The sequence below is a fragment of the Pyrus communis genome, chromosome 12 (assembly GCF_963583255.1).
Source record: "Pyrus communis chromosome 12, drPyrComm1.1, whole genome shotgun sequence".
Taxonomy (NCBI): domain Eukaryota; kingdom Viridiplantae; phylum Streptophyta; class Magnoliopsida; order Rosales; family Rosaceae; genus Pyrus; species Pyrus communis.
The window spans coordinates 14700228-14713963 of record NC_084814.1 but is presented as its reverse complement, the minus strand read 5'-3'; the positions used below and the strand labels follow the sequence as shown (position 1 = coordinate 14713963).

The following is a 13736-nucleotide window of genomic DNA, read 5'->3' as shown; positions in this document are numbered from 1 at the left end:
TCACTACCACCGACAACCTCCCACAAGTCTTGACCTTGAAGGTAAGACTCTATACACGTTGCCCACGTGTTATAGTTTTGGTTGTTGAGCTTCTTGATTCCTCCAACAACTTGAAGATCACCCATCGTATCGGCAAGACTTTGACTACACCGAACAAGCTTGAGTGACTACCGTGCAGAGTAATACACTACTCTCGACACAAAGAAGCTCCCTCTCAAGGTTTGTGATAACCCCAGCAATAATCTCAAGAAATTTTTTCTGATGTGGAAGATCAGTCAAAACTGCAACCACAGAGCATACTCGGAATTTCAAGAGACTTTACAACCAATGCTCTACCAAGAACGATCCCTGACCGACTTGGCTCTGACACCAATTGTTGAATAAGAAGAGTATCCAAGATAACTCTAATGATCCCAAGAAGAAGAAAATAGAGCACACTCTTAAAGAAAGCTCACAAAACAAACTAATTAGCAAAGCTTTTCTTATTTAGCTCTAGGCTTTGTTTCTCCTTGGATGATATACAATGCTTGAGGACTTGGGTATTTATAGCAAACCAAATGAAAGCTACACCACACACTTACTTCACCTACAACATCCACCTACTTCACCTACAACCTCCACTTACTTCACCAACCTCACACACTTACTTCACCAACCTCACACACTTACTTCACCTACAACATCCACCTACTTCACCTACAATTGACATTGATTCTCAACAAAAGTTTGCCCTTCTCAATGGTGTTTTGGAAGCGGAGGTGCACGGAGATCAACCACAAGACTTTGTTGTTACAAATGAAGAGTACAAAGTCTCCAGATTGAAAAAGGTACTGTATGGTCAGGACCAAGAGCCTGATCTAGTGAAATTGACTCTTACTCCAATAAGAAAGCCTTTAAAAAGAGTCCAAGTGAAGAAACACTTTATACTAATTATGGAAATTGTTTAGATATTCTTATTGTGCCTATTTATGTTGACCTGAAGCTGTGGGGCAATAAACTTTGAACTCAAGGAGGATCTGATGAAAGAATATGAGATAAAATTGGAGTGGTTCAAGAATCCAATGGATAGGCCAAGTCATATCTCGAAACCTTTACTTCAGTTGAGAGAGACAGCGACGAACGAAGAAAGGAGCACGGATGAGGCATTGATTCAAAGACATTGCAACTAAGGTCTAGCTTATGTGGACCTCTAAGATATTGTGGCATTCCTAACGGTAAAGATATAACCATCTGGAAAAGTGCTCTATGCGGGTTTGGTAAGGAACTAGTGCCAGCATAACTAAACATGCCAGTCATCATTCCGAGGATCAATGGGTCTACTCGGATTACGTAATGATAGAATAAGCCCAAATCCGTGGTAGCTTTAGAGTAGCGGAAAAACATCTTCAAACACCAATTCAATGGCGATGTGTAGGAGATGTACAAACTAGTGCAATGTGCTAAGTACGGTAAAGCGCCATCTACACCTAGATGTGGAACTTTTCAGGTATGAAAATTTTCTGAACAGGTTGTTAATCTACGGTCACCGAAGGAGCGCATGGAGAGCTTCTCGGAACTTCAACAGATGGTGAATAATTGTAGCTCAAGAAGACGCTATGACATCAACAGCAACAATGATTTTGACAGGTTTAAGTTGTGGAACAGCGACCAGAAAGCGTGGCCCCCATTCTTGAAGGATGTCTGCGATTTCGAAATGACTCATTACAAGGGTAATCCATAGAACCTGCGCAGATTTCTGAGGAATGTGCACCAACATTACGGCGAAGATGGTCGTACGATTGAAAATGTTGATGGTTGGGTTCGAAGGTTATTTCCTGGGTTTTTGGACACACTTCATGTGTGGGTTTTTCAGGTCTTGTGTTAGCATGTAATAATAGGCCAGATTTTCTATGTATTGTTGGTTTTTTTATTAGTAAGGGTCAAGACAATTAAATAGAGAAGCGGAATAGATGGCCAGATTTTATGAGGAATGTGTACTTCACGTATGGATTTGGATTTATTAGATATTTTGTTAGAACGTAAAAGGAGTGCTTATTTGACAGATTGTTAATTTTTGTTAGAACGCAAAACCCTTCTTAGTTTGGGATTACTGTGCTTTAAGAGTAAACAGCTACAAAATAAATAATATCATTGTTTAAAATTAATACGGTCTGGTGGTATTCCTCTTCATTTGAAAGTGAAGAGATCAGGTTTGAATCTTGTGGATAGCGAATTTGATACCAAATTAGGTTGTCTATTGTGTAGCTTAGTCGAACTCCCCTTCCTTTGGTGTAAAAATATCAATGTACTAAAAAAACAAATTATTAAGCTTATTACAGGAATTAAAAATATAGTAAAGGTTCAACTCTTTTTTTTTTTTTTTTTATTAAAGTAGCTTTTGGCTGCTTTTGAAAGTTGTTATCTAAAGACGATTGCTTTTAAAATAAATAGTATATTTTATTTTTACGAAACATTTTTTTACAGCTTAAGTTTAAAGTGACGCAATTTTTAATGATAAAAAACAATATCAAACTGGGCCTCAGTCAGGCTAGAATTTGCAAGTTAAATTGAAGCAATCAATCGACGCCGCAGCATGTCTTAGTCTGATTAATGAAAATTGGCGCCGAAATTTCCAAGTATGTGACATCGACGTTCACTCTATGGATGAAATCGCTTGTGATACAAGGAAACGGATGCACCGCATTTGATGCAAAGGGTCAAGTTGTGTATCGGATCGATAACTATGACGACAACAAACACAGCGACAAAGTTTCTCTCATGGATCTCCGCGGCAAGCTTCTCCTTACGATATTTGAGAAGAAAATGTGTGGTTTCCTAAGTTGGATGGGCTATGAAAGCAATCATAAAATTAGTGCTCAACCTTGTTCTTTTCTTCATTTAATGAACTTAAATGTCTGTTGATCTTGACTCGGAGCATTGTATATCTTCTGCAGCAGATAAGCATGCATCGGTAGGAGTAGGACAACAGAGAAAGCAACAGGTTGTTAGCAATTGCAAAAATGGCAAATTAGCAGCATCTGAAATTTTCTTTATATGCAACTAGACTTCATCTGGAGGAGAGATTACTCAAGCACAGATTCTAACATGTAACCGACTGTATATCTTCCAATTTGAAGTACCTAACCGACCCAAATACAACTGAACTGATGAAGTTTAACCGAAGATTTGCCTAATGCCGGCCAAAGGAATACGGCATACAATACAGATTGAATCAGAAAGCAAGAAACTTGGCCATAAAACTGCTGCACTCTCGCCCAGAAGTGCAAAAACCATGTATATATGAGATTGTAAAACTCTACTTATGCTAATATGATATAAATTGTCATATATATTGCACATGGAAAGATTGATAAGCTTTAAAAGAATTACAATAAAAACAAGGGCATGGACGTCAAAGCTAGGTAAAACTGAAATGAAGCCAATGGGGCAGACACAATGAACTATCAGGTCTGGACTTTTGGTGTAAGCATACCTAGCTGTTTCGACTATACATGGTACTACGGTTCCAGTAATCGAAAAACAGTTATTAGCTCCTCTTGGAATTTTTGAGGTTGCGTATTGTCATTACGAGCTGTTGTCTTTCACCTTCAACCACTGCGAATTTGAGACTTATCTCCGAATATCTTTCTTGCATATCTTTTAGTTCGCTTTCCATTGATATATTCTTCTCCTTCAGTGATGCTAATTCAGTTAATAAGTCGCCGTACCTGCTATCAGCAGTGGAAAAACTTGGTTCTTGTTCCAATGCAATCTCATCGCTAGTGGCATCTTTAGCTACCTGTATGATAAAGATGATTTCACCAATCATTACAGATATAATATGACATCATTTAAAGGCAAAGAGAGAAACAGAGAGATTGGACAATAAGAAGCAAGAGCCACTAGAGGGGAGTGGAGAAGAACTAGAACAAGAAGAGCGTAACCTTGACGATATGTTCTTAATCAATATGCCCCGCATGTGAACCCTTATAAACGATATAATAACCAAACCTCATAAGCTTGCGCCTAGGCATAAAACCTCAATTTTGTATTCTCCCTTTAGAAGAAATATAGTTATATACACAATTTTTTCTTGTATCCATCATAATCGAATTTAAGCACCGTATCAGATGCATTGCACAATATGGAAGGTTTGCTTACCATTTGAAATGCACTATTCTGATTTATTTCTTCCACCCTGCTCTCTAATTCTTCGATTATGTTCTGAAGATCCTTTTCCTTCTCCAAAAATGCAGCAGTTGAGGTTTCCAAAGCTGTTTCCTTTGATTTTATTTGTCCCTGAAAAAAGTCAAAAGTTCAGAAGTTGAGACGCAGGTTTTGAAGTTCGCAAAGACTATGCTGTGTCATTCTTGCAATTATAACTAGATCTTCTGTTGGTTTATGTTTCGTAAAAAAGTTCTATACCAAAATTGTTTCAATATACTGTTTGCAATTTAAATTTTACCTCAAGCAATTTTATTCTCTCTTTCATACTTGCAACCTCTTTTGAACCACGAGCAACTGGCAAAGACTTATTGTTTCTCTGAGTAGTTTTAATTCCATCAGAAACTATTGCGCGCCCATTGCTTTCCTTGAGCTTCTTTTCAACAGTAGTGAACGCATCTTCCTTCTTTTTCAGGTCAGCCTTAAGCTGAAATACCTGCTTTCTAAGTTTCTCTTTCTCTACCTCATCCTCATATATAGCATGTTTAAAGTCCTTACACCGAGCTTTAAGCTCTTCTGTCTCCGACTTTAGGAGTCCAATTGTTACCTCCTTTTCATCTTTGAGATGCTGCATTCTATTCAAACCCTCCAATGACTTCTCTGCTGCCTTCTTAAGAATAGAAATTGTACCTACCAGCTCATTTCTTTCCGCATTTCCTCTTAGTATCCGCATTTCAGCTTCCTCAATTGATTTCTTCATTTGTTCCAACTCAGCTCTCAAATTTTTGCTTTCCTCCACTTGCCCAGAAAGGCTGTTATTCTCTGCCGTAAGCCTTTTAATCTGAGATTTGAGCTGTAAGATAACCTGGGAGAGATTTCCCTTTACTTCTTCCTCTTGTTTCTGCTGATGGCCGAGCTGCTTGGTATTGTTCTCCATTTCCAATACAATCTCTTCGATCTGTCTGGTTTTCTCATCTAAGTGGCAAGAGAGCTTCTGCAACCTTGTCTCGTAATCATTTCTAACTTCCTGGAGCTCGTCCTTCGTTTTTTGGAGCATTTCTTCTAGTTGACTCTTCTGCGCACACAATTCACTGGCTTCTGTCATTGCTTTCAAAGCTACCTTTTCATTTACATCAAACATTGAGGCCATCTGCACAGAGAGTCTTTGAAATTCTTCCTGAAGCCTCTCAGCTGTATTAGCATTTTTTGATCTAGTTTTTCGCAGTGCCTCCTCCGTTCGGATGGCTCTTTGCTCCTGCTCAACTTTGGCACATGTTACAGCCTCTAAATCAGCTTCAAATATTTGTGCCTGCTTCTCCAGTTCTTCCTCCAAGCTTCTGATATGGAATTCAAGTTCCTTTATGGTAGCCAACGTATTCGAAAATTCTTCTGACTGCTTTTTCAGTTCCGTTTCCAAATCCTCAACTCTGGCACATGTCACACCCTCTAAATCAGTTTTAGACACTTGTGCCTGCTTCTCCAGTTCTGCCTCCAAGCTTTTGATATGGGACTCAAGTTCCTTTATGGTAGCCAACGAATTTGAAAAATCTTCAGACTGCTTCTTCAGTTCTGTTTCCAAATCCTCAACTTGGCATTCGAGTTCATTTATGCTAGCAGAGGGAGACGAGCATTCGTACTGCATCTTAAGTTGTTCTTGCAGTTGGCTTTGCTCTAGTTTATATGAGATGTCATGGTTTTCCTGTTTCAGTATCTCATAGTCCAGTGCAAGCTGCTCCATTTGCATCTCGAGCTCATCTTTGTCTCTCCTATAGATTTCTATTTCACCATAGAGTTCAGCAATCTGTTTCTCGAGCATGTGTGTTTTCTTGGCATTGCTGTGCTCCTGAACAAGATCCTCCAGCTCTAATTGCACCTCATCCTCACTTGTCCCACCTTTAGAGATGGTTGCCTTCAACCCGGCAGCTTCCCCACAGGATTCTGGCCTGTTGGAAAGATTGGCTATTTCACTATTTTTCTGCTCCAAAATTTCTTCCAGGTCTCTTACTGCAAGAATTAAATCAGAATTTGATTCTTGCGTCTTCTGGAGCTGTAAACGGAGATTGAAACTCAGGTCCTTTTCATAACTCAATTCTTGTCTAATTTCATCAACAAGAGCCTGCAGATCCCCGCCTTCTAACTGGAACCTGTTTCTAATTTTTGCATCATCCATACGTTTCTGAAAGGACTTTAGTTTCTCACATTCCGCCTTGAAAGAATCTCGTTCCTCTTTCAAGCTAATGACTTCTCTTGAAAGATCCTGCCCCCTTTTGCTCTCCTTTACTATCTGCTTCCTTAATGTTTGTAATTCTAGCTCTGACATATCTGCCTGTCTAGCTAGAACAACAAGATCAGCCTTTAGCTTTTCAATATCGTCATCTGAAGACTGGTGAGACCGTTCTCTTGGAAGGGTGTCATGAGAACTCTTTGTTGAGTCATCAGTACTTACTCCATGTTCTGAACCTGCAGACCATGCCCATTGTGATCGCTGATTGTCGTCATAGGTTGTTGTTCGGGTATAAACAGCAGGTTGATGTTGTACTGAGGTGTGACTCAAAGACGACAAAAAGTTGGAAGGATCTCTTGATCCAAGTTCTCGCGGAGTATCAAGTCCAGAGCCGCTATCAGAACTTGACAACGTTATGTCAGATCCAATGGATGCTCTGCGGTTGAGCTCTGCAATTTGGGTGGTTCTATTAATCCCCTCATCCTGTGAATTGACATGAAAACTTTTTAAAAAGTAGAAAGAAGACGTTTGCATTAAACGAAAAATGAATTTTACTACCACCTATCCACCCAGCCTCCAACCATCTCAACGGAAAGAAGCAATAACTTTGAAAAACAATAACGAAATGAAAACTTTTCAACAGAAAAACAAATGACATTTGAAGCTTTAAGTGAAAACTCACAATCGAAACGCTTTCATCCGTATCCTTATTGCTTAAGAGGTTCTTGAAGCTTCTATCCGGGGATTTAGCATTTGCATCTTCGCCGCCTTCTACCTCTCTTCAAAATTTCTCCAACAAAACAAAATAAAAAATCAGATGACATAAAATGGAAAACTTCAACAAAAAATAAAGAACATAACCACAACATTTTGTATATACCTCGGATCAACATTTGCTTGCAACCTTTGAATGGTAACCTATTCGAAAACATAAACAAGAGTTCGATAAGAAACAGCAATCAAACGGTTGTCCAACATTCAACAATTTGACAAAGTGGGAGAGTACTAACATGCATAATTGCATTAGAATTTGAATTCTTGAGGGGGAGAGATACACAGGACGATTTAGTAGCCTCGGCATAGTCAGCAAAATCGACAGAAACCTCCCCAAGAACACTAGCCTTGGACGATCCCTACACAAACAGAACACAACCAAATCAGATACTCATAAACAGAACCAAATGCTCACTACACAAAATCTAACAAAACAATTCATACAGCTGAGACAACAAAGTTGTAGACACTCTCTTTGATCTTCCCGGTTCTTGGCTCGCGGATGAATTTAACTGTTTCATAGACCGGATTCTCCCATCGACAATTCCCGTCACGAACTGTAGCTTTATCTGATTTCACAGTTGGCTTCCCCACATCCACAGGAACCACAGATACCAGCAATGCATCCACACCCAACTGTGTCACCTGAAATCACAAAACCAAACACTCCCTTACATATAATCCTCCGGAAACCTCAATCACATTCACACACACACACACACACTCTTCAATTGCATATGAATTTTCCAACTTTTCTGTTTTTAGACACTCAATGGTAGAAAAATATTGTTTGTGTTTCATTTCCTGCATTTTCTCAGCCACCAAACAAACCCAATCGGGAAAAAACAATCAAAAAGCTTGAATTTCAATGGACATTGAGTTTAGACCAACCTGAGTTGCACGGAACTGCAGTTTGAAGACTTCTTTGATCCTGCTCTTGTCGGTTCTCCATCTCGCCGACTTGAACATTTTACACTAACTCAAAAACCCACAACAAGCCTCACCGGAACTCCAACACTCACCGGAGTTCCGGCACAATCCGCCGGAAAATCGCCATTTCTGCAGTAACCAACTCCCACTGAGAACCAAGCTCTGTGCTTTTCAAGTTCTAGCTCATTGGCTTAAAAAACAGAGTATGAAAACAGAGTGTGGTCGGTTGAGTTGACTCGGTTAGACCAGTGCGAGTTCGACTCGGTGGAATGGATTTCAGAGAAGCTTGGAGTCTTGGACTGTCCGTTTTGGGAAATGGGTTGGAAAATATGTAACAGAAGAGAAGAAAACGAAGCAGATCTGGAGAGCTTTTTCTTCTCTCTTTGTAACAATCTTTGGGAAAGAGATGACACATGTATTCTAACTTTTTCAAAACAAATATTGGGAAGAAAATATTATTTATAACTTATGTAAAAAAAAAAAATTGAAGGAGAAGCTTCACTGAGATAATTTATTAATTAATTCAAATATAAATTTAATTTGGTAAATGGTTTTTTATTTCTTAATTAATTTTAATAATGGTTCTGTATTGGGTTAAGGGAACAGTAAATATGAAACTTTGAATTTGACATACAGGCCCTTGTGCTTTTATGGTATTCTGTTTTCAGGAGGTATTTTAGTATTTTTCTTGGTCAAATTCCAACAAAGCACAGCACTTGAGATTTTATTTGGATTTGATTCAGATCTTCAAGTTTAACATTTTCCTTCATGTGTGTCCAGTTGTATCTAAATTTCCTATAAAAATTTGGAGAGTCATTGGTCATACATTAGGGTCCTTAATTCCGTTAGATTTATTCATTGTGATGATCATTAATATAGACGGGTGTGAGAAGTTAAGAGAATCTCCAAAGAAAATATCAAATTTAAAACATCAAAATGATATTTAATGGCCTATGTGGCAATTTAACATTTTATACAATTTTTTGTTCCACGATGTGTTAAATAATAATATCATTCTATAATCTTTTTTATCTCTTTATGGAGTCCAATTATCGAGATAACCAATCAAATACTTGAAACAAACAATAACTTCTATAATATATTGCATCACATTCATTAAATAAATTTAGCATTTGCTGTCAAATTTGACAACAGAAGGCCTTGCCTTCAAATGACTCAGCACCACGTAAGAAACTGAAGCCTCGATTGGAAAGAGTTTTCTACTATTTTTTACAATTGTATGTTTATGTGGCACTTTAGACATTTCATTTGAAGATGCTTTAAAAAATATGTAAAAATCACGTCTCCTCTTGTTTATCTTTAAATTCCTTTTTTTTTTTTGTCAATGTTTACCTTGAAATTCTTCATATTTAATAGTTTTTGACAAAGTCTCGTCCTCCTTTTACCAACTTGTCTTTGTAAATTCTACAAATAAGTAACCAACTTAAAACGTGTAATTTCCAACTAAATGAATGTTTTTAACTGATTTTACAACCTTATGCACTATGTGTGAGCGTACTGTGGAATACTTTAATTCCTCGTAAAGTATGAGCAAGTGAGTCGCGGATATTTTCCTTGTAACTTGTCGAAGAAGAAAAACATAACTATTTCGTTTTTTGTTATAAGAATTCACAAAATTATCTCTTCGTGATAAACATTGTTTTAACTTATATTTTGTTTTCTTTAAGGGGAAAAAAGAACTAAAAAAACTCAAACTGGTTCTGTTACACTTCTCTGAAGTCCATTTAAGTTTGTATTACCTGAATGCTTAATCATAGGTCTATTATTAGCAAGACATTTTAGCTAAAATGGTTCTTGAAATTGGCATCACTTTTTATTTTGGTCTCTGAAATTTGAAATCGATAGAAACGACGCTTGAGTTTGTCCACTATCACTCATTTTAGTCCTTCGGTGAATTTTTTTTTGTTAAATAAGGAATAAAATAACAAAAATACCCTCAATTTCATAAGCGATGGGACAAAATGAATTGACAAAAATTGAGGGTATTTTTGTCATTTTATTCCTATTTAACGGATATTTTTCACAGAATGACCAAATGATTAATGGTGGATAAACTTACAGATCAGTTCTATCGATTTTAAATCTTAGGGACTAAAGTAAGGAGTTATATTATTCTCATGGACTATTTTAACTAAAAAAACTTATTATTAATCTAGGTAAGCTTGTATTTTCTCAAAAAACCTGAGCTTGTATATTTTGCCCCTATGGGATTATCATATTAAATCATTTAATTCTGTCACTATCATTCTAATTGAATTTTTTGTATGATAAGGACCCACATAAGCTTTACGTACATATTTTATCGTATATACCCAATCTTGGTCCAGTATTTTAATTTCGTCCGAAATAAAACAACTGGCCACTGCCCAATGGCCGTTGTCACTTGGCTGCCAGCCTTCCACAAATGCCCATCACAAACAGCAGAGCCTTCAGAATTTCAGATTCCCACCCAATGTACTTCATTTCTAAGGAGTAATACTAAGGGGATCAAATTTTTTAAACTAAACTTACAAATCAAATGTTATGATTATAGATGTTTGGATTATTACTTAAGTGTCAACGTTGTGGATGCAAATTTTCGCTTTCTCTTTCTTTGACAAAATTACACCTATAAAACAATCAACACCTTTGATTAAGACCAATAGCCTCACGTGCCCACGATAAATGGGGGAGGCTTTGGCCGAAGAACCTCCGATGCCAAAGTCAGAATTTAGAGAGAAAAGTGTTTAAAGAGTTTTTGAGAGTTTTGCAAGAGTGTGTCACTTAGTTTTTTTAGAGAAAATGGGGTCCAATTTATAGAGCATGGCCGGCCCTTGAGGGTAATTTTGTCATTTTAACCCAAAAATCCACGTGTCGCCTCTTGATTATTTTTGGCTCTAAAAACGTGTTTGCTTCTACTGGTGACACATCATTTGATTTAAAAATTTGGTCTTCCTAACATTATCTTTTTTGAAACATGCACCTCCAAAACCATTGAAATGCATTAAATTCCATTTCAGTCCCTCAGTTCTGCTGCTGGGTTTATAGCAGGTGACAAAGACATGAATTTGCACTTGCAGCATCTGGGTTTGTTGGGTTTTAATTTACCACAAGAGAATTTGAAGATTGTGATGTAAGGGATGTGGTTGCCTTTTTCTTAACTTTACTAGTGTCAATATTGTCATTTTAAGTGGGTGAGCAACCCTAAAGGGAAACACCAACGGTCGGTCAGCAAATGACTAATTAATTTCCATGATTATATTAATGGAAATAAATTCCTTGATTATATTAATCTTAAGAAAATGACATTTAACCAAATTGAATACTTTTTTTAGCCTAAAAGCAACAAATTATTATACATCTTTTTATAAAGGTTTCAATTATGGATACCACTTAATTTTCTGAAGGTTAACCGTTAATGCTACCAACACATGCCTGCCGACTTATACGAATGCATACATAAAATTCTCAAAAATTTATATAAGAAATAATTCACTTTAATTTCCCACTTAATTACAAGTCCGTCCGCGTGGTAGAGTCGCTAAATTTGTTTATCATATTATGTTTACACGTATCAATATCATACTTGTGTCTAGTAAATAAATTTTAAATTGAAGGATTGACTACCATATTTATATGTATTTAATTCAACTATCATTTCAACTATCAGATTGTGATTGTATTAAATACATATATATTCACATGAATATACAATGACCATCAGATGAAAATTATAATAATACATATAAAGTATTATAGTCAAATCTATATTTGTGCTGTAAATAAAATGAACCTCTATTTGAATTATTATATATTATAGATTTTTTTTTCCTATTAAGAGAGTCTTAAATTTGAATTCCCATCCGCATTGATAAAAATAATATACATCAATAACATCAGCCTCTCATTTTAATATCAAATGTGGTGTTAGAAAAACTTGTTACAATTATATATAATGGTACGTTAAACATTTGACTCCTCCCCTGGAAATCCTTTAATCACTAACAATTACATATTAAATGATAGTTCACTGTGACGATTCGTTTTTAATTTTATGTATTTTTTTTCTCCAAAGCTGTGAAATGATGAAAATGATCATGTTGGACAAAATAGAATCCTATGTGGACATATACGCTCACTTTGTATTTTATCTACTTTCTTGTTGTAATATTGTAGTAATCATCGCCTTAAATATGTGAGCACAAACGAACGAAATTTGAAGCTAAAACGAAAATTCTACGAAGCGCAGAAAGTCAAAATATTTTGATAAATCGTTATGTACACTTTGTATTTTTGTTCGCATTGGTTTGCGTGCCAACAGGACCCACTTTTCCATTTTCCCGTTGCTTCTCTCCTCTCTGGCTTTTTAAGAGAAATTTTTAGTTGTGACAGGAACACGAGTGGTACATACTTGTTTTTATGTAAGTGGTAAGAAATTTTATTTTTTAAGTTCTTAACTTTTTAACACACATATCCTACCATTTTTATAACGACACGTAATGTACCACCTTATGTGACGGTCACACTGAAAAATCTCTCCTCACTCTATCTCATTCTCACTCCTCTCTTCCCGTAAATTTTCTCTTCTCTCTCTTTCTTCTCCGACGAAGACAAAACCAGAACCTCAAATTCTTCGACAAATCGAGCTCCCAAGATCACCATCGTCCTCCTTTTGTCATCACAAATTTAAGGGTAATGAACAAAAATATTTCCTCTAAATAATGGCAGTCCCATTGATGAAAAGCAGAACATAACCGATCGAGTGCAAAAGTACCATTACTGGTGACATTGAAGTTTCACCAATATGATATTTTAATTTGCTATTGAAACATCAGAGTAAGAGACAGTTTATATATTTAACTTGGAGCCATCTAATAATTATTTCGTAATATTAGTGACAAAACACTTGAATACCATAAAAATCGATTGAATACCTATATCCGTAGGCATGGTAATCTTGCTTTACTTTTGCAACGACTTGCATTGTGATTTTTTATTAAACAATGTTAGATTGATTCTCTTACAATGTTTGTTAATCATGTTAATTATCTATTTTTTTATTCGGTTGTTTAGGCACGACCGGACCAAGTTGTGCAAGCAGCCACAGCTAATCGGCATTGTTGTTTTTGGTCAAATCCCATTTCAAGTATCATAAGTTTATATATAGTTGTTAAAGTATCATTTTATGGTTGTTGAAAAAAAAAAGTATCATTTTATAGAGCACTTAAAAATTATATGATTAATGCGAAACTTGTTAAAAGAATTAGGTAACTTAATTGTTGGATTGTTCTCATGTATTTTATCAAGCGAATCACGTTTAGGTAACTCATAGCATCACGCATGTATATAAAAATGGAACTGCATGCAGTATGACACTGCGTGTTAGGTAAGTTAGGGAACACAAACCAGATTAAATTTAATTTTCCAAGAATCGTTTATCCCAAAATATATTGCTACTCAATTCCAAAACCATAAATTTCAACACATAAATATATGAGTAGTGGTTACCGCAACTGTAAGGTATATGCTCACTCCTCAAACACAAATGCTATTGAGATTTTTTTTAAAAACGAAATTCTCTATGGACTGTTTGTTACTTTATATTTTTGTCACAGTGTTTTATCATGTAAATACGAAAATTGATATTAAACTATGAAGTGACAGA

At 36.2% G+C, this 13736-nt stretch overlaps 1 protein-coding gene across 1 annotated transcript; it reads right to left on the bottom strand.

Moving 5' to 3' along the window:
* Positions 1-3284: 3284 nt before the first annotated feature.
* On the bottom strand, positions 3285-8472 carry LOC137710864 (uncharacterized). Its single transcript, XM_068450016.1, has 8 exons — positions 8033-8472; positions 7586-7786; positions 7378-7500; positions 7248-7285; positions 7050-7146; positions 4445-6850; positions 4141-4278; positions 3285-3778 (listed from the first exon to the last, which is right to left on the bottom strand). Exons 1-8 carry the CDS (start codon positions 8108-8110, stop codon positions 3527-3529), a joined length of 3333 nt encoding a protein of 1110 aa, XP_068306117.1. The 5' UTR covers positions 8111-8472; the 3' UTR covers positions 3285-3526.
* Between the last annotated feature and the right edge of the window lie 5264 nt (positions 8473-13736).